This window comes from Eptesicus fuscus, chromosome 8 (assembly GCF_027574615.1).
Source record: "Eptesicus fuscus isolate TK198812 chromosome 8, DD_ASM_mEF_20220401, whole genome shotgun sequence".
Lineage (NCBI taxonomy): Eukaryota > Metazoa > Chordata > Mammalia > Chiroptera > Vespertilionidae > Eptesicus > Eptesicus fuscus.
Window position 1 is genome coordinate 84,977,108 of NC_072480.1, and position 26,609 is coordinate 85,003,716.

The following is a 26,609-nucleotide window of genomic DNA, read 5'->3' on the forward strand; positions in this document are numbered from 1 at the left end:
ATTGATGTAAATATTCTTTTTACAATTCATTTATTGAAAACAAGATCCAACATGGCATTTGATTGAGCAAGGTGTCTTCAAAAGCTTTTAATCTAAATCAGTTCTTCCTCCATTTCTTTCATGCTAGTTATTTATTGATGAAACTGGGTAATTTGTGGAATTTCCCACATCCTTACCTTCTTGGTATCATTTAATTTGTTTCTTTGTCCTCCATATTTCTTCCCATTTGGTAATTAGAACTAGATGTTTGATTAGATTTAGGTTCAAATTTGTGCAAGAATATTTCATAGATGGTGTGTACTTCCTATTGCATTGCATTAGGAGGCCCATGGTATCTGGTTGTCTCACTTTTTGTGATGTTAAGATAAATCAGCGGGTTCAGGTTTTGTTACCTCAATACAGCCAGCATAAAGTTTCCATCAACATTCTACCCCATAATTTTAACAACTATAGATGATTGTTGCCTACTCTCAGTGCTTCATTAGGAGTTGTGATTACTGACTTTCCAATTCTATCAGACCTGTTGCATTTGTTACCTTTATAAACAACCTGGGCATCTTGAAATATATAGCAGAATAAATGGTTGATTTCCCCCCTCTAATTTACCAATTTTTAAAATAAAGAGTTGGTACTTAGCTGATCTAAAGGTGAATGATGAGAGATTTTTTTGAGTATTACTATGAACTCATGGATATGCCTATAGTTGATATATTTCTTTTTTTAAAATATTTTTTTATTGATTTCAGAGAGGAAGAGAGAGGGAGAGAGAGACAGAAACATCAATGATGAGAGAGAATTATCGATTGGCTGCCTCCTGCACATCCCTGCCTCCTGCATAGTGGGGATTAAGCCCAAAACCTGAATATACCCTGACCAGGAATTGAACTGTGACCTCCTGGTTCATAGGTTGATGCTCAACCACTGAGCCATGCCGGCCAGGCTATAGTTGATATATTTCTATCCACTAGTCATTGTTCTTTTTTAAATCCAAATTGTTCCACCTTTGGCCAAATGGTGCCCCATCATCTTTGATCTTGGGGTCTTTTGACATAACCTCAGTAGTGTTTGATAGTTACCTGGCTTTCTGGCATAATAAAATACTGCTCCATCCCTGCCCCAGTCCTGAAATCAATAGTTTCCTTAAGAAGTCCTGGTTCCTCTTTGTGGACAATGGCATTTAGATTATAAATTTAAACATGAGGGTTGCTCACAATCATTAGATTGTCATTGCTTCTTGGCTTTTTCACTGAACACAACTAGGATATATGTATTTTGTAGAAAGATAAAATGTAATCATAAATTCATACTAGAATTGCCAATTCAAATTTTTGATTATAGAATTTATACCTAACTATACTGATGTGATATTTGTTTTTTATTGAGGTATTATATGTGTACATATCTTACCATTGGATATTTGTATCTCTTTTATCTCTTACTGAAGACCTTGGTTTCCAACAATATCGATATTTATTTGCTATTTTATATACATGTATGTAAAGTGTACATAACATATAAAATACCATCTAAATAACAATACTAGCATTATTATTAAGAAATATTATAGCTACATGCAGTTTGGTCTGTTTGCTATTCTTTTTTGTCCTTAGGATATGTCACCATAAGGATATATAGTGAAAATAATGAGTTTTAAAGTCAGCTTCTTATTGTTCTGTGCAGTTATAGGAGTAACTCCATGAATACAGGGTGGAAAAAGGTAAGTTTATAGTTGTGAGTCTGAAAAACACTGATTTTTATTCTTATATTCTTATTTATTATTGTATTATTTTCCATACAATCAACTGTAAACCTACTTTTGCCCCACTCTGTACTTCGATTAATGGCTTTTTTTTCCTTTTTAAAAATGCTTTGTTAGTTTCTTTTTAAAAATTCTGTAAAACATGCACATGATTCCAAAGTCAAACTATAAAACACAGTATATAAAGTCTAGCTTCCATTCCCATTTCTTTCACCCTGTTCTCTTACGTGTAACCATTGTTATGAGTTTGTAATTTATACTTTCCTTGCTTCTTCTTTAAAATGTAAGCAAATGCACACATCTTCCTAAGGAGAAAGGCAACCTATACATGGTCTCAGCCTTGCTTTTTTCACTTAATTTGTCCTAGAGTTCCATGGCCTTCCACAGAGATGGTCTTCATTCCTTTGTACAGCTGCACAGAACTGCATTGTGTGGATGTACGGTGGTCTGTTCACCCAGTCCTCTGTGGATGGACATGTCGGGGTTAGCAAACATTGATTGCATGACTTAAATTGTGCCAGGCACCGAGGGTAAGTGCAGGGTCTCTGGCCTCAGGAAACTGTGAGTGTAGTGGGGAGACCTCTGCCATACAAGTACTTTCCTCATAAGGGAGTGAGATCTTGGCTCCACTTAGCACAAGGGACCCCTGGAACAGCGAAGACAGGCTCCCACACAGGACGGATACAATAACTGTCTGTGGATTGGCATCTTGCTGGCTGGCACACAGTCCTTAGGATGGGAGAACCCCCTTGGGAGGAAACGATTTTTATCTCTGTTTGAAATTGCTTCGAAAACCATGAGTGCCACCAATTGGTCAGAAAAGGCACGACCAAAGGAAAGAGGCAGAGAAGGGCCCTAACCACAAGAATGCCCCCGAAAAGGAGAAGTAACTTAATGCAGAAGCTGTGGTGTAACTACAAGCGCTAACGTCTGTATATAACTTAACCCTGAACAGAGGGCTCTAAGCAGTTTGCATATTTATTTAACTCCTTTATTTCTCATAACAAGGTTAAGTAGGGACTAAACAATAACTTAAAAAAAAAAGAAGGGGACATCTGTATTACTTTCAACAATAAAGAAACAATGCTAAAAAAATCAATGCCAAAAAAATAAAATCAAGAAAGAAGTAGTGACTATTATTTACCCGCATTTTACAGTTAAAGAAATTAAGGCGCAGAGAGGTTAGCGAACTTTTGCCCGAGGTCACACAGCGAGAGAGGGAGGGAGCAAGGAAGGAAACATGGGATACTTGCAAGCAGCACCCTCTCCAAGGGTCCTGCAAATCTCTCGGCAGCCTAACCACTCCCTGGGGAGAAGACATCTCCCTCCCCCCGCTCCCCACAGGACAATCCTCCGGGGGCTTTCTATGCACTTTTGGCGGTTCGGAGGCTGGAGGAATCCCAAAGCCAGGAGGCGGCTCCCCCCATTCTTCCCCCCAAACCCCCAAGAGCCGGCTCTCCGACCCCTCCCCGTGCCCGACGCCCATCTCTCTGCGCTCGTGCCCAGGCCTTGGCACCAATGACGTTTGCTATCCCGGGCTCCTCCTATAAACATATATGAAGTCACGTACGAACTTCCAAAGTTGTTCAGGTCCTGGGACCGGCTTTCTGCTCTCCGAGAACCCATAGCCGGGGAAAGAAGCGCTGCAGACGCAGTGTGAGACCGGCTGGGACGAAAGGGTCGCTCGGGGTTGTGGCTCCCTTTCCCTTTCAAAACCGGCTTGAGACTAGCAACAGGGCGCGGGTGCTCGCCATCTCGCAACAGGCGCCGCCCGCCGCCCAGACCCAGCCTCGCGCGCCCCGCAGCCCGGGAGCACCTGGCGCCCACCCGCGGCGAGGGTGCCCCCAACTGGACCAGACCATGCGCCTCAATCCTGGGGGACAGCCCCACTAATAACTGCAAGCAGAAGGTCACAGCTCATACCAAAGATTCCTTTGGGTGGCATTCATACACAAAACAAATGACAGTAAGAAAGGCTGTTTTGGAGACAACAACACCGGATGATAAGGATCCTTCAAGTTCACGTCAGACGGGTCATGTGCCAAAGGCGTAACAAGGTTCGTGGGCGGCACATCTCACACAGCCGCGTGAACACCCAATCATCACGCTTATGAACTACAAAAGGATCGGCTTGTCGCTTTCGTTAAGGATTCTCGGATAGAGCCCACTGAGTTTACAGAGAGGGTGACACACATCGTCCGCATGTATTCAGTGTAGACACACAAGGTCATGTACATTTTTAAAATATAGCCGATATCCCGTGATCTTTTTTTCTTTTGTTTCTACCTTCATAAGTGAAAGCAGAAACAAAATTAGCGAGCGGATCATTCTCTATGCAAATTTTTCTCAATAGCTCCACCCTTTATAAAACGCGACTCTGTATTGCTTTACGACACTATGTCGTGAAACAACGGAGGATTGGCGTCGCCTTGGCGGAAGCTAGCCTTGTGCTTTACGGCAACGACTTCAGGGAGGTTCGCATCCCGATAGGCTCCAGAGGTGCAGGGAGAGGGAGGGCTGCAGGTGTGGAAGGGCTGCAGGTATCGGCATCCGTTTTCGTATCAAGCTTTAGGGTTTGTTTTTGTTTGTTTGTTTTTGAGCCTTCAGGAAGGAGAGAGTCATTTCTCCACTTCACGGTTGGGAGTCCGAGATTCTGTTACTGCCGCCGGAGAGGTCGCTTTCCCTTTCCTGCGTCTTTTCCTTTACGCACACTTGACTCTTAGGCTGGTTAGATTCGCCCTCCCTTCACCTAGGTGTCTTGTCGTTTGATTTGGTTTTAGTTCTGTCCTTTGGGAGAATTCCAGCTTCCGGTGCCTCCTAAGCGGATCCCCTCTCACCTCCATCTAAGTCCTCCGGGGAGCCCGGCCCCTCGCTTGCCGGGGTCAGGAATGGAGCGTGAGGGCTCTCCGGAATCTCCACCGCGGGAGGGCTCTTCCATGCCCGGAGAGTGCCCTTCTTCTGACCTCGGGCAGGCCTTGTCCCAGATCCTGCACCATCTTACCCGCCAGGAGTCCCGACGGGGCAAAGCCAGAAATGCAGCTCTTCAGGACCTCAGTGCTCTCCTAGAAGCCACAGAGTGTGATCAGTTATTTGAGGGGAGTGACACTTCGCTCGGCGGAGTGCCCGGGATGCTGGGGAAGGTGACAGCCGCCCTGGAGAAGTATGCAGCCCCACCCAAGGAGGAGGAAGGTAGAGGGGATGGTTCCTCTGCCGTGGCCGAGAAAGCGGCAGCAGTTGGGTTGCTATTCATTAAGCTACTGAGGAAAGTGGAGTCTGCCAAGAAGCCCCCGGTTCGCCTGGCGTGGAAGAGAGGCCTGCGTCACCTGGCAGGACCCATCTACATGTTTGCCATCACACACAGTGTGCAGCAGCCATGGACCAGGCCAGGATCTCAGGACGTTGCTAGAGAGGTGCTCACCTTACTCCTTCACGTTGCTGAGTGTGGTTCTGTGGCAGGATTCCTCCACGGAGAAAATGAAGATGAGAAAGGGAGATTTGCTGAGATAATGGGGCTTCTCCAGCCCCATTTGAACAAGTAAGTACCCCTGCAGAAAGGGCCAACGAATTGAACTTCAGGCTGTTCTAGAATGTGAGAGAGCTCAAGGGCTGTTAGAGCAGATCTCTTCAGGCCCAGAAAGGTTGGGACTCCATAAATGACATAAGTAGCTAGTGTTAAGTTTGACATTAGCATACAAGTCTTCAGACTCTGTTTTCTAGTGTTCTTGTCAGTCCTCATGACGACTACCCTGGAAATGGGAAGTTCTGTCTCATTTATTTAGATTTAATTTTCTGAAATGGGATGGAGATGGGAGCTTGGAGAGGATTTAAACTTGTAGTTTGAACTTAGGGATCTTGAAAGTCATCACTAGTAAATCGGGAGGGATAGTTATTAGATATGGAAACAGTGTTTGGGATGAAACATATAAGCTTTAGATTGCTATTAGATAAAGTTGTTGTTGTTTTTTAATCTTTATTCTGTCTATCTTTTTTTAAAAAACACTTGTTTTTGTTTCTTTTTATATATATATTTTATTGATTTTTATAGAGAGGAAGGGAGAGGAATAGAGAATTATAAACAATGAGAGAGAAACCTCCATCAGCTGCCTCCTGCACGCCCCCAACTGGGAATCGAGCCTGCAATCAAGGTACATGCCCTAGACTGGAATCGAACCCGGGATCCTTCAGTCACGGCCGATGCTCTGTCCATTGAGCCAAACCGGTTAGGGCTAGATAAAGTATTATGTTGTGAGTTTGCACTTGCTACTTTGTGTGTTAGTATTTGTGATTAGTGGACATTTGTTCCTGTCCAAGATGACCATGGAGACATTTGATTTAGCCAAAAGGTCCTTGGAATTTGGTCTTGTCCAAAACGTCCACAAGACTTTTGGTCCATGCTAGCCCATCTTCCTACCCCATGTGTTATGACCAGCAAGGCTGTCTAGTGGAGAAGGGTTATTATTGGCAATACAGGCACAACACAATTATTGGACCAATAAAATGTGATAGTATTTTATGTATTAATCCTGCAAACCAGGAGTATAAATAAACGTGGGTTCTTTGGGCCCAGAGACATTTCCTAAGTGTGGACATTGTTGACAGGACCAAGTGTCAGGGGCTGTTTGGCATGGACCAAAGATGCTCATGGATGTTTGGACCAAATGTGCTGCAAAGGTCCCTGTAGCACTGTAGTAATAGAAAACAATGTGTGCATAGCTGTCATTTTACTAGGAACTTGGAATTAAAAGGCTTAGTTTTGAGACTGGTGGTGCTTCCTTTTATTGCTTCTGAGTAGGACCAGGTCAAATAATCTCTTTGATCCTCAGTTTCATTATTTGTAACATAAAGGTAATATTGCCTGTTACAGTTATTTTGAAGATTAGTTAAGTAATGTGTGTAAACTCATTAGTTGCTGTTCAGATTTACAAATTGCTGTTCAAATATTGATTCCCTTATAATAATAATAATAATAACAACAACAAAAACAACAATAAGAAATCTGAAGACATTTTTATTAGTTCTCTCTCCCTTCTCAACATATCTTCACTGTCGCCACTTCCACCATCGCCACAGATCCTTTACATTGCTGTGCTTATGACTGGCTTCTTCTCATTGGATAAGCTTTAGACTCAGAGCTCTGGGTAAATGGTAAATGTATGTAGTGTAAGTTCTGTAAGTTATTTTGATTTAAATCTTAAAATGTATGTTATTAATGTCAGGAGTTACCTTATTTGGGAAGTATTTTTTTCAATGAAAAGGACATACTCTGTTTAGCTTAATTTTCTTTACTAGTTAACACCATGTCACTGTACTTAATTTGGTTTCACATTCCCACTTAGGGAATCCTGGAAGAATAACCCTGCCACCAAACATGTTTTCTCCTGGACTCTGCAACAGGTCACTAGACCCTGGCTGAACCAGCATCTAGAAAGGATACTTCCCCCATCATTGCTCATCTCAGATGACTATCAAACTGAGAACAAAGTCCTGGGTGTCCATTGCCTCCATCACATTGTGCTTAATGTGGTAAGCAACCCCTGCTCTGATGGGACAGACTGAGTCATATGGCTGTTCCCCATCCATGATGGCACTAGTTTATTTTGCCTACTAGTATGTTTGTATCTTTTACTAACTAGCTTCTATTATTGCCGTTATGTGACTAAATTCGCTTATTTATATTTTTTCTCTTTATATTCACTCCATCTGCCAACCTATTAGAGGTTATATCTCATAGGTAATATATATAAGAAACATGGGCTATTATTGTGCACATAAAACATAGGCCACTTTCAAACGGAAAGATTTGAGTAATTAACAGTTGACGTTCAAGGATCAAAAAAAATCAAACTGACAGAGGTTATATTCAAATGTGCAAGCTATTACTTGAGGAAGTTTGTATATTTCTTTCTTAACTGTGTGTCATAGACCTTTTAAAATACACACAGAAGTAGAGAGTGGTATAATGGATCCCATATACCCATAATTCAATTTTTAAAATTATCAACATTTAGGCAAATGGCTAACTTTTCTTTTAATTGGGTGATTTGTTTGATTGCAGCCAGCTGCTGACTTGCTCCAGTATAACAGGGCCCAGGTCCTATACCATGCCCTTTTCAACCATCTGTACACACCGGAGCACCACCTCATTCAGGTAACTGTAAGATTTGTTGGTAGCTGAGTCTGAGTTCTCAAATTTGAGTGGAAGGTGGCATTCATTTATGTGAAAAAGAATAGTTGAGAGACATTTTCTTGGAGAGTGAGGATGATAACTAAAAGCCATTGCCAAGCTGAAAATATGGAGGAGGCAGTGACTGGTGAAAATATCTCCATACCAAGCCACCATCCACATTCTTGAGCAGCCACAGAAAAGCCAGTGTTTTGTCTTCATCTGGGTCAATTACATATCACTTGGGGGCAAGTTTATGTCTGAAAAAGTTCTATTTTTATTAATTTAAGTGTCTTTGTGTTGACTTATTATAAACACACACACACTGAAATCCCTTGTATGTTGCATGTGTTAGTGTCATTTATTCTTTGATCCGATAGACATTGAATACCTACTGTGTGCCAGTAACCATTGTAGGTTCCAAGAGTGAATGAATCAGACAGGATTTCTTAAAGCCAGAGACCCTTTGGGAGATGTTGATGTGAATATATGAATGTTTATACATATGCCTACAGTATACAGTGATAAATCTATTAAAAGAGGTTTGTATGAAGTGCAGTGGGTGTCCAGCAGAAGGCAACTAACCAGGGTTGGTGGTGGTTTTAGGAGGATTCCAGAGGAGATGGTTTTGCTTATGAAGGATAAAGAGGAGTTTTGACGGGGAAGAGGAGGAGAATATTCTCACGACAGAAGAAACAAGTTACAAAAAGTTACATAAAATTAGGGGTAGAAATAACCATGTTTCTTTTAAAAAAAAATATGTTTTTATTGATTTTTAGAGAGAGAAGAAGAGAGAGGGATAGAGATATAGAAGCATCAATGAGAGGAAACATCATCAATCCACTGCCTCCTGCATGCCCCCTCCTGGGGATTGAGCCCACAACCTGGGCATGTACCCTGACTGGGAATTGAACTGGTGACCTCTTGGTTCCTGGGTCGACGTTGAAACGCTGAGCCACACAGGCTGGCACCATGTTTCTTATTTTATGCCTACCCACACTTAACCCCTCACTTTGCCACCTTTTTAAAATATTATTTTAGGCATTGAAAATCCAGGTACTTAACAGTTAGAAAGGTTAGGACTCTTGAGATGGTGTTGAAGAGGGAAAAAACACTACCAAAAAACTTCAAGAAAACCAAAGAGCCCAGGAGAGCTAGAAGGGTTTGCCTAAACTGAAACTTCAGATAGGGTGGTCCAATTGGATTGGACCATCTTAGATAATATTTAGGAGCAGTTTTGTTGTAAGTACATGTAAGTATCACTTAGACTTAGTAATACAGTGACAATAGACTCAGACTCCTAAAATTTGGGTTAAAGTCCCAGCTCTGCCTTCCCATTTTATAGCTTAGCAAAGAACAGTCCTGAGGAGAAAGTATTAACTTATTTGGGACTGTCAGATAGAGATAATGTTAAAAAAAAAAAAAAAAAAAGATTAAAAAATATAAAGTAATATACACTTAATGTATTATAACTAGTATGCTTTAGAATTTTATGACATTACATTAATAGATTATTAACGTTGTTAGAGACCCAGAGAGTGTTGTGAATGCGGGTAGATGGCTACAGCTCCTGTCCATTACTCTCTGCCAGGCTGTGCTGCTGTGTCTGCTGGATCTGTTTCCAGTCCTGGAGAGAGGCCTGCACTGGAAGGGAGGTGCAGCTCGACCCACCACACACTGTGATGAGGTCCTGCAGCTGATCCTGACCCACATGGAGCCAGAGCACCGTGTTCTCTTACGCAGGACCTACGCGAGAAATCTTCCAGCTTTTGTGAAGAGGTGAGTGCTCGGGCTGCTGGTTGGCCATGCTCCTTGCCTTCATTTCTTTGCTGTCACATTTTCTCTTTTGTTTGTAGGTTGGGGATTCTGACCGTCCGGCACTTGAAGAGGCTAGAGCGAGTCATCCTTGGTTATCTGGAAGTTTATGATGGGCCAGAGGAGGAGGCTAGATTGAAGATATTGGAAACCCTAAAACTTCTCATGCAGTATACTTGGCCCAGGTATAACAGCCAGCAGACATGTGTGGTGAGGGGGCGAAACTTAGATTTTCTCTTCAGAACTTGCCCAGATGTACATGCAGTGCAGAGTGTTAAGGATATGCCACGTATACCTCCGATACCTATTGAACTGAGAAAATGTCATTTAAAAGATAAACTGGTCCCATTGTTGCTTCAGGTGTACCTCTCTAGATTAATAAGGCACATTCAATTTAAAAGGCCATGTAGAAGTGCTTCAATAAAGACAGGCCTAGCTTTGTTCATCTTAATGTTGTTTTTTTTTTACATCCAGTTGAGAACAGAGCACTTCATAGCACAATACTGAACAGTGATCAGGAGGATACCAGGTTAGAATCTGATTGCTCAGAAAGCATTGCAACTCTGGCTTGAAGTAGGTATCGGGCACAATGAACTGGTATCCAAACATGTTAAGTCAACAAAAGGTTTTCTTTTTTTTTAATCCTCGCCTAAGGATATGTTTTTATTGATTTGAGAGAGAGAAAGAGAAACATCAATGTGAGAGAGAAACATGGATCAGTTGCATCCTGTATGCGTCCGGACTGGGGATTGAACCCAAAATCTAGGTATATGCCTGAATGGAAATCGGACCCGCAACATTTTTGGTGTATGGGACAACACTCCAACTGAGCCAGGGCAACAAAAGGCTTTCTTGCATGGAATAAAGTTTAATTAATCTAGAATACAATGTCTTAACTAAACACATATCTATTCTGAACCATATTATCTCATCTATAATAATAAAAGCGTAATATGCTAATTAGACTGGACGAAGCCGGGGCTGCTAGGGAAGCCTGGGTCCTGGGTGCCAGAGGGAAGCTGATGTCGGCAGCCGAGGAAGGAAGGCCTACTCTTGCGGGAATTTTGTGCATCGGGCCTCTAGTTTCTTTATAATGCACCCAAGTGTTTCCCTAAGTCACATTTGTAACCAGGTTGCATTTGTTGACTTGTTCTCCCTACTGAATTAGAAGCTCCAGAAGGATGAAGACCACTTTGGTATACTGAGCATACCAGAGTTGACTCAATACCTGGTATTAGGTGCACAAATATTTAAAGAATACAATAGATGGAAAAATGAAACTGAATCATATTAATACTATCAGGCCTTTAAAGAGCAGAGACCAAGATTCAAAGTAGAGAGATTGGCAAACAAACATAAGGGTTAGAAGGTGAATGAGATGTATTGTGGAGGGGTGGGGCTTGGGAAACAGCTGATTATATATTGAATGATGACAGGAAGAAGACTAAGCAATACACAGATTATAGGAAAAGATTTAATTTTTTAGACTAAGGCAGGGGATGCAAACTTTTCCATCATATTTCTGTCCAGAAATATAGTTTATTATGCATATTTTCACACTATATGTTAAAATTACTTTCCAGCTGCCATGAAAGCTTTTTAGTTTTTATTGTGGTAAAAAACATTTACTATTTTAAAATGTACAGTTCATTAGGTACATTTGCAATTTTGTGCAACCATCACCATTTTCTTAGGAAGGCTAATAAGCATAACTGAACAGGGTGGGTTTAACTGATTGATAGAAAATTCAGATTGACACTTAAGTCCCAGAAGCCAAGCTTATTTCCTCTTTTTAACTTTCCAGCCTGAGACTGCATAAAACTTAAAGGACAATGGGCTGTTTCCTGTTCTCTGGCCAAAAGTGTAGGACCCTGGTAAGGGGAAATCCCAGTTCTCCCTTCTCAGGAGGGGCTGTTGCCTTTGAGTGGAACCAGGTTTCCAAAGGGGAACAAGGTGTTCTCAGGCAGGCCAGTGTGTGTGTGGGCAGTGCTCGGAAAACAATGGGGCCTGAAGAAATCGAGTCTGGTCTCTGGTTCTGCTTCCAGCTCTTTGTCATTTGACTTAGTTCCTTCATTTGTGAAGTCTCCAGTTTAACATCCTGATTTAGAGTGTGAACAGTTTTTCTTCTTGATTCCAGAGTTTCCTGTAGACTTGTGGTCTTATTGAAGGCTCTCTTGAAACTGATATGTGATGTAGCAAGGGATTCAAGCCTTACACCTGAGCCTGTTAAGAGTGCTTTGTTAGAGGAGGCCACAGACTGCCTGCTTCTCCTGGACCACTGCTCTCAAGGACAAGTGAAGGTAAGGGACAGTATGCCACATGGTTTCAGTTAGGCCTCATTATCCTTAAGTCCTATTTACTATTTATGTGTCTGACCAAGTCTGTAAATGAATGTGGAGGGTTCAGGTGTTCACTTCTGGAGCCCTCTCACCTTCTATAGACTTTGAGCAAAGGTATTTAGAACTGTTCAGATCAAAAGGCGGAAGGATTAGAAAATATCTCTGGGGTCTTTTTTCCTGTAACATTTCTAGAGAGCCAAAGCAGAGCACTGCCTAAGCGGTGTTCCTTCTATCCTAATTTCTTCCTTGGTTTCATTGTCCCCAGCATTAATGAGCATATTCCCCTCACTCCCCGCCCAGAAAAAAGAAAATATCTCTGGGTCTAGGACAGAAAATGGGCAAAAGGATCATGATCAAATTTGTAAATTCTGTTCCAGTTAAAAAAACAGGCCCAGCCAGGTGTGGCTCAGCAGATGATCATCGACCCAGGAACCAAGAGGTCACCAGTTCGATTCTGGTCAGGGCATATGCCTGGGTTGTGGGCTCAATCCTCAGTAGGGGGCAGCAGGAGGCAGCCAATCGATTCTCTCATCATTGATGTTTCTCTCTCCTTCTCCCTTCTTCTCTGAAATCAGTAAAAATATATTAAAAAACAAACAAACAAAAACAGGTGAAATAATGTGCGATAAGCTACCAAGGAGTAATATAGGTGGGTAATTTAGAAAAGTTTCCATACTATGTTTTTCCATATTCTCATTTATCCATATCTGAATTCTTTCCTTGGTCTCATATTCTACAAAAGATAACTTCTCAAAGCCATCTATCTATATAAAAGCCTAAGTGACTGGCCGACTGGCCGGTAGCTATGACACACACTGACCACCAGGGGGCAGATGCTCAAAGTAGGAGTGGAAATCACAGGCATGGAAACATGGAACAGACTGATGAATCTCAGAGGGAAGGGGGTGGAGGGTGGGAAGAGATTAACTGAAGATCTTATATGCATACTAGAGGCCCGGTGCACTGATTTGTGCACCGGTGGGGTCCCTCGACCTGACCTGAGGGGATCGGGCCGAAACTGGCTCTCCAACATCCCCCAAGGGGGTACTGGATTGCAAGACGCAACCTGAAACCAGAGAGGGAGCCTGAGTCCTCACGGGGCTGCACAATTCCACCTTCAGCCGTGGGTTACATTATTGCTGGGTCACTGTTGGCCCTGAATCTGGTTTACTGCACACTTACATTTGTGTTCCACACCCTGTATGACAGCAACTTTGCAGAGTGCCCTCTCAAGTCCGGGACCCCTCAGGGGATGTCGGAGATTCTGTTTCAGCCTGATCCCCACAGGCCAGGCTGAGGGACCCCACTCATTCTGCAGATGCCCTTAGAGCCATGGTGCCACCCCAGGTGTGGCCAGTCATGGAGGGACCACAGGAGGTTGGCTCCAGGGCGTGTCCCACCCATCTCGCTCAGTCCGCCCCACTGGCCACCTTCTAATTAATTTCCTTTCAATGTGCACAAATCCATGCACCGGGTCACTAGTAGCATATAATAGCTATGTGTTTGTATATATTTAACAAACTATTGCCTCATTTCTTATCCCATTTAGAAGTCTTCATTGGAAAAGGTGTAAGACAGCATGAAAAGAAATTCATATCCTAAAAATATTTAGAGATAGCATAGTTTGTTGTCTTATTAGTTTATTCAAATTAAACTTCATCTTTGCTCTTTAATTTCAGGCAGTTTTCAAGTCCTAGATCCAATCTAATTCATTTCAGCTGGTATTAAGCTGCTTCTTCAGGAGCCATTGCCAAGCATGCCAACAATTCTTAGTTACACTTGTTCTGTGAACTGCCCCCTAGTGTCATCTATTTCCTTCTTTGAGTATGAAACCAAGAAAGAAGAACCAAGGTAAAAGGAAAAAAAATTACAAAAAAAAAAAATCAAAGCTTGTTTGGTTTCATGTTTCAGGGTCTCCTGGCTAAAATTCCCCAAAGCTGCGAAGACAGCAAGGTGGTGGAGTGTGTCAGAAAGGTGCAGCAGGTTTCTGAAGGCGCTCCCTACAGTGGAACTTAAAAACTTCTCCTAAAGAGAAGAGGATTTTCTTTTTGTATAAATGGAATTACTTAAAGAAAAAGGTATTTTTATACTGGACAATATAACTTGGATTTTTTTCCTTCTTGTCTTTTACTCCTAATAGAAGTGGGGAAAGAATAAGAAAAAAAATTAAAAGTCTGGACATTTCTGATTAAAGTTTGTGGGCATCTAAGGTGGCTACCATCTGTAAATATTTACAATCATAAACTCATCTGTTAAGCTATCACCTCAACACATGCCAAAGCTATAAAAATACTGTTTACAACTTTAAGGATTTCCTCCACTATCCCTCAGATTTCTTGCTCTACAGAAGTGGCATAAATATAAAAAAACACAAATATTGTGTTACATACAAAATAAAGAGTAAAAACTGGAGGTATGTATGTGATGAGGATAGGGTAAAGTTCAAAATGTTCAGTCCTGTTACAAATGTCTAAACGCAGTTCACGTGGTTTTGGCCTTGGCCACAGGCTCTGTCTCCTGCTCATATTCAATCTCCACATAGGCTCGTTTTCTCCGCAGAGGTCCTTTCAAGGGTGATTTGCCTTTGTGTTTGGCGTCAAGGGCCTTTTCTTCTTCCTCACTGGAGGATTTCTCTCCCTCATCTTCATCACTGCTGGCATCCAGTTTGTCCATATCCTAACATGGGGAGGGAAAGAAGTAAGAGGAGGGAAGACGCTAGTAGACTCATTCCCCAAACTCCACTGTCCTCTCAATTTAGAACAAACTAGAGGATTTATCTGCCTTTGTGTGTTTGGAAACCCTACCTCCTGTCACCCATAAATCTCACCTCAAAGTCACTTATGTCACTCTCATCCACATCATCAGCTTCCACAAACTCTCTTTTTCCCACATCCTAAAATAAAACATAACTATTAGGTCAAAATACATGATGAAAATTCAACTTAGACAACTAGTTTTATAGTCTTTGATAAGTAAATGCATAAATAACCAGAATCAGAATTTACTTGCTAGGCAACTCAAGTCTACCTATTTCCAAGTTTAATAACTTCTGAAATCATTATTTAAGATTTATAAACATTCAACTAAAATTATTAATTTCAAATAATCAAAAACTAGTTTAGTAATAGGCAAAGTATGCCTCTGTACCTATGTGAGTATACTGTGTGGTTAAACATCTTGCTAAATCTGCCCTTCTAAACATACTATGTTAATAGTAAGATTAAATCCTTGTAAATTTCAGTAGGTTCCTTAATGTATTCTTACAGCTGATGAAGGTTCTTCCTTTGTCTTTCACAGGAAAAATGTTAGAAAGCCCATCAGTAAGATTAAAATTGTCAACGCATATTTGGTTAGCTGAACATGGAGAACACAGCAGCCACTGCTGAACCAGAATTAACCTCATGATAGTAAAATAAGATCATTTCATTACTTTTGGTTAAGAGACTGAAAATGACATCCTGTCTCTCAAAATAGAGCTAGTCCTATAGATTACTGCTGGACAAAACAAAAATATAAACAAGGCTTACTTCCTCATCATCTTCATATTCTTTTTCCTCAGCATCTGAAGAGTCACTCCCTGCCTCCTGCTGTTCCAGGGCCTTGTCGAAGGCATGAATGGGGAAGTTGTAGATGTCGCCATACTGAAGAACACAGAGATTGGCTTTAACTATATTTGAATCTCACACTTAAAGTCCACTGTCCAACAAGCGTATTTTTTCCTCAGTGAAATGAGAATATTTAATTTGATGAATCATATTTCCATCTTGTTTTCAAGTCTAGAACTGGCAGTGTCTTTAAAAAGCCCATTTTAACATTTAAATAATCAGTGGTTAATACCAAACTGGTAACTTCTATGAAGGATGGAAGAAAAATCACTTAAAACGTAATAGTCTATAAAACCCAGGGAGTAGGACAAATGTAAAATTTTGCCGATAAAGGGGAATAAAGAAAACAATGTTTTTTATTCATACTGTCTCTATAAATGGCATTGAATCTTAAAAAGAGAATAAAAGTTCATTTTAAAGGACCTTAAAAGAGGACAGTAGACAGGAGGATCAGAATTGTAAGGTTTTTGCACAGAGATCTGGAATTGCTGCCTTTGGGAACAGGAGTTGGGAATAATGGCAAAAGAGAGAGGTCTCCTACCGAATGGAGTATCAAGAATAACCAAAGCATCTGATGTGCTTGCATCAATGAACTTAAATGAAGAAGCCAGGACCTGTATGTTATTTGTTCCAGGAATAAAATCATGGTGAACTCCTAGCACCTTTAAAAATAAGACCCATTTCCCACTAGTCCCCCCTAAAACAAAATCCGCACCCCAAGCTCCTAGCTTTCTCACCGTATCTTGTTTTAGTCTCTCCAGCAATTCCTTTTCAATGGCATTATCCAGCTGAGCCGCTATTAATGCCTTTTCCTGTAAGAGAAAAAGAGCAAACCCATTTACCTCACTAGTATTCATTTTCCAGCCTAAAGAAGTAGAGGAAACTATCAAGTTTTTATAAGAAAGAAGATGTAATCACTTCTCCCTCTTGCTATTATGGGGGCTTCTGCCTCTCCAACCAGATGTAATTCTTTACCTCTCATCCCTTCTTGGTAACCTTTCAATGCAAAAACTTCATAGAGTTTATAAATAGCATTTTAAATTAAATTCTAAAATAGCCTTTTATAGATATACAAAGCAGGTAGGTCTACATTTAAGTGTCTTAGAAAATAAGCAATCCTGAAGCAGACTCACAGAAGAGGGAACAGAGACCCTCATTCATTTACGTTTTCTACCACCACAGCAGACAGACCTGTGATACAAAAAAGAAAAAAAAATCTCTTCCTTCAATGATCTCTCATAGGAAATGATACATGGAATCAACCTGTACCACTCACAACCAAAACATACAAATCTAACCTCAACCTGCCTTTCTAGCCTAAGATTGTGCATTAATTAGTGGAAATCAGAGGATTTCAAAGTGTTACACACTGAAGCTGTGTTAGCATGATGAACAGTGTCAGATAAATCACAATGCAGAAGACGGGCACACGGGTCAGTTAAAAGTCTGTGTTCTACATTACTCTCTAAAGTAGGTGCTTACACCTCAGATCCAGTGAGATGTAGGAAGAAAATAGACAAATGGCTGTCTGTATTATGTAATGTAGCAGGAGTTTTAAAAAGTAAATACATTTATCTGTTCTTTCAAGAGAAAGGGAATATTTTACCAGTGAGTTTAAAGAAAAAAAAAATTGTGGGTAGACCACTTTAAAAAGAAAAGAATTACATCTATGTGATATTACTGAAAATATCTCCTACAAAAATTTCAATCACACACTTTAAAAATCTGGAGACATAATGTCCCAAAACATTAAAAAATTTTCTGCATTTTCCAGAGAGCTTCAAAATTATTCGGTACAAATGGAAAAATTTAATTTCTTCTGAAAGACTTGCATAAACACCTCTTTTTTTATATATATATATATTTTTATTTTTTTATTATTTTTTTTTACAGAGAGGAAGGGAGAGGGATAGAGAGTCAGAAACATCGATGAGAGAGAAACATCGATGAGAGAGAAACATCGATCAGCTGCCTCCTGCACACCCCCCACTGGGGATGTGCCCGCAACCAAGGTACATGCCCTTGACCGGAATCAAACCTGGGACCCTTCAGTCCGCAGGCCGACGCTCTATCTACTGAGCCAAACCGGTCAGGGCCATAAACACCTCTTTAACAATTGGTGGTGGAGAATGAAAATAAAGAGCAAACAATCCACAATGCACTTCTCTAAGCATCCCTGCCATACCTATCAATTATGAGAGCCCATAGGACAAATTTATACTCAGCTAAGAACCAGGCCATCACAAACATTTATACCTATGAGCGCAAGTATGCATGTATAACACTTATAAATGATATAATGGGGAGCATATGTTAAAATTTTATTGATGGGGTAAGTGATCAAAAAAGCTTGAAGACCAATGATAAAATGGATTTGAGATACAGAACTCCATGGATTAATGGAAACAAAAGCATCAATATTATTAAAGTTATTTCTTGACAGAATTTGAGAAATAACCAGGTAAATGTCTATTGCTAGAAAGGAAGTAAGCAAAGCAAATACCTAGGATGAATGGTTGGACTTGTTGGGAAAAGCTAATTCCTGGGTCTTGAAAAGCATGAGAAAATTCAGGCTGACTGCTCTCTGTGACAAAGCTGGAGTTTCCCGACTAGATTTTCCATGGACAGCAGACTATTAACATCGCTAGTCATTACTTTGGTAACAAAGCTGCTCAGTTTACTTCAAAGAAATAATTCCAGTCAGTTCCTTACTTACAATTTCAAAATAATAATGAAAAACACACACCTCAATTTAGTGGCCTAATATGATTTGATGTCACAGGAGTCTAATTAAAGAGATTTAAAAAATTCCATCTAATGTGAATGAGCGTTCTTATATTTCACTGCAAAACTACTAGTGCGCTGGATTAGAATGTTCAAACCCTGCTGAGGGCAATATGTAAGATCAAAGACATACCAAAATTCTGAATTCTGAAACATCTGACCTCCAGAATTTCAGGCAACGAGTTGTGGCTCTCTAAAGGATTCTATATCTCTCCCCCATTACATATATCCCCAAGTGTCCACATGTTAATCTGCCCTGAAAGTCATTATCTTAAAATACAGAATATCAGATATCTTATGCAACTATTACTGTTACCCAGGGCTTGAAAAGTTCACAGACAATGGTGACTGAATCTTTTTCTACCTACATAGCACTACCCTCAATGAAAATACAGACCCTATGAATATCAGAACATAAGTTACCTCTCTTCTTTTTTCTCTCCGCTCCACCTTCTTACTCAAAGGAACAAGTTTCCTCCTACGAGAAATAAGACACGTTATCAGAAAACCCAAGTACATGTGCTACGTGTTCCTTTAAAAAATGAGAAGGATTGGAATTAATTTTGTAGGATTCAGATCAATACAGCAAGATTATATACTTAAAATTTTCTAGATAAATCTAATGCCATAAAAAAAAAAATCAAACATTTTTGTATCTACTTTAATGTGGCTGTTTTTATTTTCTTGAAGCATTCCGAGACTTCTAAGGACATTCACTATGCCAACAATGCTTCAGTGAACTAAAAGGACTTTGTTGTAGAAGACTGACAGCTTTAAAAAAAAAAAAAAAAAAGACTGACAGCTTTAGTATTCTCCACAGGTCACAAGTCCATTAAGTCTGATGTCACTTTTAAAAATTAGTTTGCACTGTACTCAGAGTAAAGTTCTTACATTCCCGTTTATTCACATTTTTAGTTCCTTTTAGACACCGCCCCCCCACCACCCATTTTAAGGTTCCTGTAGGGAGTTATAAACAGAATGTTCTGAAGCTGGTTTTCAGACAGGGAGAGGATAATCAAATTATACTATACTGTTTTTAAATTCCTGCAAAATAGAAGGGCATGCCTTTAACCTGAGGTGAAGCATATTCTTAGCGTACCACAAAAGGCTACCCCCCGTTGAATTTTATAGAAAGTATTACTAGAGGTTTCACAACACTTTTTCATAATACAGGCAGTCCTTGGGTTACGTCGGACTCGATGTACGTCATTTCATGGTTATGTCGCCATCTCCCATTTATTTATAAAAAAAAGTTCCGTCATTTTGACGTATGTATATATGTGCTTTATGTTTTTTATTATTTACTTACCACAAGTAAAGGTCAGGAATTGTTATCTTTTAATTTTTTTTTACTGTTTCACTTCATTACTGCTGTGTATGTGCTCCACGTGAGTGACGTAGGTGCTTATGTAGGTGGGTTCCGACTTATGGTGAAAATCGCGTTATGGCCCTAGCTGGTTTGGCTCAGTGGATTGAGCGTCGGCCTGCAGACTGAGGGGTCCCAGGTTCGATTCTGGTCAAGGGCACATGCCTGGGTTTCGGGCTCGATCCCCACCAGGGGATATGCAGGAGGCAGCTGATCAATGATTCTCTCTCATCATTGATGTTTCTATCACTCTCTTCCTCTCCCTTCTCTAAAATCAATAAAAATAATATTTTAAAAAAGAAAAGAAAATCGTGTTATATTGCGCCGTAGGAACAGATCTCCGACGTAACCTGAGGACCTACTGTACAATCCATTAAAAAATAGATGTAAAAATAAATAAATGATCTAAATACTTACTGTCTCTTTAGTGTAAGTTTTCGAATACGTATTAGGTACTGGGTGATCTTGGTGAATCTCTGCTTACACTTGTGTCGAATGAAACGGGGCCAGTAAATTAGATTTTCATCTATTTGCTCCAGTGCTTTCTCATAGTTTTTATGAAGCCGGACCTATCAAACAGATAAAGGAAGCTTGAGCCCAGCTGGTGTGGCTCAATGGTTGAGCATCAACCTATGAACCAGATCGTGGTTTGACTCCTAGTAGTGGCTGGATCCCCAGTAGAGGGTGTGCAGGAGGCAGCCAATCAAAGATTCTCTCATTATTGATGTTTCTATCTTTCTTCCTCTTCCTGAAATCAATAAAAATATATTTAAAAAAAAAAGAAAAGAAGAAGGAAGCTTGAAGGGCAAGGATAAATGATTAGGTCTTCACTGTTAACAGCACAATGGGACCTAATAAGGATGGCTTCAAAGTTTAATCTAGATATGATCACGGAAGAGGGAAAATGTGGCATTTTTGCTCTTGAGCAATGGTCATTGTAAAATTATGTTCCAAGTCTTACCCGTTCCCAGAGCCGCCTAGGAAAAGCTGCTCGTTCTATCACCTTCATATACAGGAAGCACTGACCTGCGGGATAAAGTAAATACCTTTAATATTATTTAGAGACTAAAGAACATCCTTTGAAAAGCTGTTGAGGAGTTCTCATGAAAGGTGAAACTGGGCCTTACCTTTCTCTTCTTTGATGGTGGCATACTGACTGTTTGCCAGGGGACAGGATGACCGGTTACACAGGCCAGTCAGGCTGTATTCATTTCTGCAAAAGCTCTGTGTCTTGGTTCTAGAATGCAAGGAACAGCAAGCATTACAAGATGGGTTACCAAGAGGGCATCTAAAGGAATCTTTGTCCAATTTGCAAATCTAGACTCACCTTATCTTGAAGGAACAAAATTGCTTGTTTCCTAGTGTATCCCAGATAACCTGCAAGACAAAGTATAAACCCATTTCAACTGCTCTGACCCAATAGGTGGCATATGGATCCAAGAAACAATGCCCTAGGGCAGTACCCTGCTTTATTAAGGAGAGAACTCTTTAAGGAATGAGGAAAAAATGCTTTGTAAATAGTCTGACTTCTTTTCTTTACACATATAACAGATTCTTATAGAAAAAGTAAACACAAATAAGCAATAACCGTAACCCATTACCCAGATATATTTCATTATTATTTTGTAAATATTTTCAAGTTTCCCTATATGTGTATACATTCCAAGAACTAGTATGCCTATATGTATGTTTTCAACAAAATGAGATCATATTACACATTTTGTAACTTTCCTTTTCTACTTAGAATGTTCACTATCCAGTGTAAAAGGCTGCATAGTACTAGACTTTTGGAAATACATACCATTTTTCATTGAGGGCCAGAAAAATATTCTATTGCTATCCTTCGCTAATGTTTTTTTTTGTTTTGTTTTGATACTTTTACTTTATATTTACTGACTTTTAGAGAGAAAATCAATTTGTTGTTCCACTTATTGATATACTCATTGGTTGATTCTTATATGTGCTCTGACCGGGGATTGAAATGGCAACCTTGGAATATCAGGACGATGCTCTAGCCCAGCGGTCGCCAACCAGTGGTCCACGAGGTCCGAAACATTGGTGACCGCTGCAACAACCAAGCCACCTGGCCTGGGCTAATGTGTTCTTTATTCATTCAGCATTTATTGTGTACTTAATTTATGTAAGGCACTGACATCCCCAAATCCTGATAAACAGGAGGCACTCAAGTAGTTGTTGAATGAAGGAAGGTGTTATCTATCTAGTTAGGGAGAAAGATAGTTAAAGAGTGTTATCTATCTAGTTAGGGAGAAAGATACATACACAAAGCAGCAGTCTAAGTACCAAAGAGGTGTATGTTGTATGAGAGCCTCTGAGCAAGCTGCCTTGAGGAACTGGGAAAGGCTTTTATAAAGTAGCTAAAGGGAAAGACACAAATATAAAAGGGAGCAAACGTTTTTGGAATTTCGTAGGATGTGTCTGGCAGGGGATGGAAGGAAACAGGTTAGAGGAAATGAAACTGGAGAAGTAGGAGCTCAATCAGGCTGGTGGCTTTAAATATCTCTAAATTACGACTCCTACATTTTTATTTCCTGGCCAAACTTCTCTCCTGAGCACCTGACTTGTATATACATCCAGCTGCTACTTGACATCTCGGCTTGGTTGTCTAAAAGGCATCACACACATTGACATGTCCAAATGGAGCTCTCGACTCCCCATCTCTCAAAAGAATACTGTGCTCCTCCCCTAGTCTTCCCCTCTCCAGAAATAAAACCACCACTCAACTATTTGTTCATATCAAAATATCCTTGGTCTCTCTTATTTTCATTTAACCTATCGCCAAGTCTTTTCTATTAACATCTCACATTTATCCATTTCTTTTCATATCCACCATGACTACCTTAATTGAAGCTTCCTTCATGATATTCTAGTCTCCTTGCTTTCATTCTTTCCCTCCTTCAAAAACCTTTCACACAACTAGAGAACTTTACACAATTGTAAACCAGATGTCATTTCCCATGAAAAGCCCTAAAAACACTTCTTACGAGACTTTACATGCTCACGGTGATCCTTGAATATATTCCTTCTCTCTTACCTCCAGATCTTTGTACTTGACGCTCCTACTGCCTGGGTTGATTGCTTTTAGCCCAGCCCCTCAGTGGCGGGTCATTCTCATCCTTTAGATCTCAGCTCAAACGCCTTCTATTCAGAGAAACCTTCCCTGATCAGGCCTATCTGAAGTGGTCTCTCCCAACTGCTCTCTACCTCATCACCTCTGGTCTTTCAAAGTACTGTTTTGCACCGCAATTGTCCTTATTTGCCCACTTGTCTCCCTCCCCCCCCCCCCCCCCCCCCAAAAAAAAAGAGGGCTCCAGGGAAGCAGGTCTTTTGCCTGGCTTATTAACAACCACATCTCTAGGAATTACCACAATGCCTGGCACACTGTAAGCACGCGGGTATTTCTCCTGCAAATTACTCAATGAATGAATCTAGGATGCTTCCAAAATTATAACTTGGGCAGACAGAGGAACAAATGTAAAGAAAAACCCACACCCAGCAAAAGCAGACTAAAAAGTAAGGTGCATGCAGCAACCTGGATGGAATTGGAGAACATTATGTTAAGTGAAATAAGCCAGTCAATGAAAGAAAAATACCACATGATCTCACTCATTTATGGATAATAAAGAACATTATAAACTTGAACAAAAAGATAGATACAGAGACAGTAAAGCATCAAACAGACTGTCAAATTACAGGGGGAAAGTTAGGGAGAGGTGGGGGAGATAAGAGATCAATCAAAGGACTTGTATGCATGCATATAAGCATAACCAACGGATGCAAAACTCTGGGGGGTGAGCGCATATGTGGGAGTAGGGTGGGGGGTGGCAATGGTAAGATATGTACACATATAATACCTTAATAAAAAAAAATTGGAAAAAAAAAAGAAAAAGAAAAAAAGAAAAGTAAGGTGCACATGCATGAAAAGGATCCTTAATCGCCCCTCCCAACCCCCGCCCACCCCCCATGTCCCCAAGGCCCAGACGCAGAGCCCATCATTGCTGGGCGCAGGGGCTGGACCCGCCCACCCTTTGGATTGAGGGCTGGTGTTCTGGCCCCCGGACTCCGCTGGGGCCCCGGGCTGGAGGTCTAGGGCAGACACGTGAGAGCCCCACGCCCGGAAACCGGAAGCCTCGCTTCCAGAGCCACACGAGACGGTGGGCGAGCTGAGTTTGCGCCTCTGAGCCGCCTAAAGACGGCGAGACACCCTGCGTAAACCCCGCGAGGAAGAGCACAGGAGACTCACATCATCCGACTGCATGGTGCCGGCAATTCAGCGTGCGAAGCTGGCCAGATCCCGGAAGCTACCATACTTCTTCCGGCGACTCACTTCCGGAATGCCTAGTCTCACCTACCGCGAGAGCTCCGCTGTCTCAGACTCGCACACAGCGCCGCCTGGCGGTGGGACACGCGCGCGCGCGCGCCTTCCCGGCCCCGGCTCGATCCGCACGTCACCGCGCGCTCACGTCGCGCAGGGCTGGGCCGGGCTCGCCGAGGGCGCAGACGCGGCTCGTGGCGCGGAGCAGCCCGCGGAGAAGGAGCCGAGAGTGTCCGGCGCGCCCTTGTCCCCAGCCTCCCGGGTGCCGGGCCCTGCAGTCGGGTCAGGGCTACTTTGCTTTTACTCCGTCGCCCAGTGAGTGGCTCTCTAACTCGGCCCTTTGTAACTAGAGACGCTCGCGCCCGCACTTCCCCTCCCCTCGAACCCCGCAGACACGTGTTTGGTGCGGCCTGGGGTCCAGGTTTTAGAAATTCAAAAATATTTTTGAAGGACTAACAACTTTTTTTCAGCTTTATATTTTGACGGAGGCGGGGAGGGTGAACACCTTGACTAGTTCATATCGTTTTTCAAAAGAAAGGCCATTTTAAGACCAAAAGAGTAAGAAAGGCACAATCTCGGAATAAGAATGGGCCCCTGCTTTGCATATCACACAAAATAATTCAATGCGTTATAAGGAATCGTGCTGCAGGCAGGTGAAACCTATGCATTAGGACCACCCTGTTAGGAAGCATTGTTTCAGCACGGATTTTTGGAGCCCAACTGAGAACCAGCTAGTGTTAACTAAATATCTTTGGGCAAGTCGCTTAACCTTTATCAAACTTTTTCATGTGAATAATGGGATTATGTGTTAAACCTATTAAAAAAGTTGTGCCCCACCCACATGCTCAGTGGTTGAGCTTCGACCAGGAGACCACGTCGGATTCCGGGTCAGGGCACGTGCCCCGGGTGTGGCCTCAATCCCCAGTAGGGGGCGTGCAGGAGGCAGCCGATCAATGGTTCTCTCTCATCAGTGATGTTTCTATCGCTCTCTTCCTCTGCCTTCCCCTCTGAAACCAATAAAAATATATTTTTAAAAAAGAAGTTAAGCATCTTTTCACATACTTATTGGCTCTTCACTTTCCTTCTTTGTGATGCGCTGTATGTCTTTGGCCCCTTCCTTCTCCCCCGCCCCTTTTTAAAAAAATAGTATTTTTTTCTTATTTTTAAAAATAATATTTTTTATTGATTTCAGAGAGGAAGGGAGAGAGAGAGAAACATCAATGATGAGAGAGAATCCTTGATTGGCTGCCTCCTGCACGCCCCCTACTGGGCGGGGGGGGGGGTGGGCATGTGCCCTTGGCCGGAATCGAACCTGGTAGTCCCCAGGCCCAGCTCTATCCACTAAGCCAAACCGGCTAGGGCTCCTTCCCCCTTCGTATTGGATTCTTCTTTTATTGCATTGTAGGACTCCTTGATGTAGTCTGGATACGAATTCCTTGTTAGAAAAATATATTGCAAATATCCAATTGATCAACGTTGTCCTTTGTGTTTGGGGTTCTCTGGAAGTTGCTACCATGACGATCAACCCATTGTCACAGAGAGGACAACTGAGGAGCTCGGAGGGGCCAGGGCTAGCGGGAGGCAGGCCCAGGGCAGCCGTCACTCTTCCTGCCGGTGCGCCCAGCGGGTGCGGTGCCTCCTTGGATTCTGGGCCCTGGGAGCCTCACTTGCCCGGAGCGGAGTCCCAGCCCTCCCCGGGTCTGGAATTGCTCCCCTAGCTTTATCACCCCCTAATCTAGACCAGGGCAACGTCACTGGAACTGGGTTATCTGGATTTGGAACTCAGTGGCCTGAAGTCAGTGTTACTTCTCCAGTAAAAAAAAAAAAAAAAAAAAAATGCCCAAATGATGCTGTACTCCGGCTCCCAAACACTGGTCCCAGACTCACGGGACTCAGGCCTCTGCGTGGCTTAGAAGAGTCTCAGTGTTCCTCAGGAGGTGACTGTGAATCCGCTGCAGGCTTCCCCGAGTGTGAGGAGCAGCAAGCGCCCCGGACCTGCTTTAGAAGCGGGTCTCCGGGGCCTCCCGGGAACTTCCAGGAAGGGCCGTGCAGAGCGGCCGGCCTGGCGCCGAGGTCCCACTCGCTTTCAAAGAGGAGGCGTCCGGGAAAACCTGGATCCGGGATCGCCGGGCCTGGCCGCGCTGAGAGGCACCCCGCCTTTCCCACACCTCCTCTCCGAGTCTTCGCCGCAGCTCCGGGGGTGCCAACGGAAAGTGGGAAACCCGGGCTGCCGAGCGCAGAGCAGAGCCAGCCTCCTGCACCGAGAAGAGGTGAGTGTGTGCATCACTCCGGCTCCAGGGACCGCCTGGCGGGGCCAGGGTCCTGGTGCCGAGCAACAAAGGCTTTTCTGGTGCCCACGGAGGCTGGGGCGCAGCCCGCGGGACTCACGGCGAAAGGAAACCTCTTTGTAAGAGGAAGACGGAGTTGTGTGCTGGTTTTGGAAAC

General features: G+C 42.2%; 2 protein-coding genes and 1 non-coding gene across 4 annotated transcripts; 1 reads left to right on the forward strand and 2 right to left on the reverse strand.

Moving 5' to 3' along the window:
- Window positions 1-3,782: 3,782 nt before the first annotated feature.
- LOC114233292 (small nucleolar RNA U13) lies at window positions 3,783-3,886 on the reverse strand. The gene has a single exon (XR_003619443.2). It is a non-coding gene; the product is annotated as a small nucleolar RNA U13 (small nucleolar RNA).
- Window positions 3,887-4,243: 357 nt separating this feature from the next.
- On the forward strand, window positions 4,244-14,192 carry TTI2 (TELO2 interacting protein 2). Its single transcript, XM_008146248.3, has 7 exons — window positions 4,244-5,294; window positions 7,096-7,282; window positions 7,815-7,907; window positions 9,514-9,701; window positions 9,779-9,922; window positions 11,875-12,037; window positions 13,988-14,192. The coding sequence occupies exons 1-7, from the start codon at window positions 4,648-4,650 to the stop codon at window positions 14,090-14,092; spliced, it is 1,527 nt and encodes a 508-aa protein (XP_008144470.2). The 5' UTR covers window positions 4,244-4,647; the 3' UTR covers window positions 14,093-14,192.
- An 86-nt stretch (window positions 14,193-14,278) lies between these two features.
- Window positions 14,279-24,164, reverse strand: MAK16 (MAK16 homolog). 2 transcript variants are annotated; one of them, XM_008146187.3, is made up of 10 exons: window positions 24,093-24,164; window positions 21,159-21,208; window positions 20,959-21,068; window positions 20,793-20,857; window positions 20,249-20,400; window positions 18,889-18,943; window positions 16,419-16,493; window positions 15,604-15,717; window positions 14,904-14,969; window positions 14,279-14,752 (listed from the first exon to the last, which is right to left on the reverse strand). In XM_008146187.3, exons 1-10 carry the CDS (start codon window positions 24,105-24,107, stop codon window positions 14,558-14,560), a joined length of 897 nt encoding a protein of 298 aa, XP_008144409.2. In that variant the 5' UTR covers window positions 24,108-24,164; the 3' UTR covers window positions 14,279-14,557. The 2 variants fall into 2 exon arrangements, with proteins under 2 accessions (XP_008144409.2, XP_028008340.2); XM_028152539.2 differs by lacking the exon at window positions 24,093-24,164 and having other exon boundaries at window positions 21,159-21,232.
- Window positions 24,165-26,609: the final 2,445 nt, after the last annotated feature.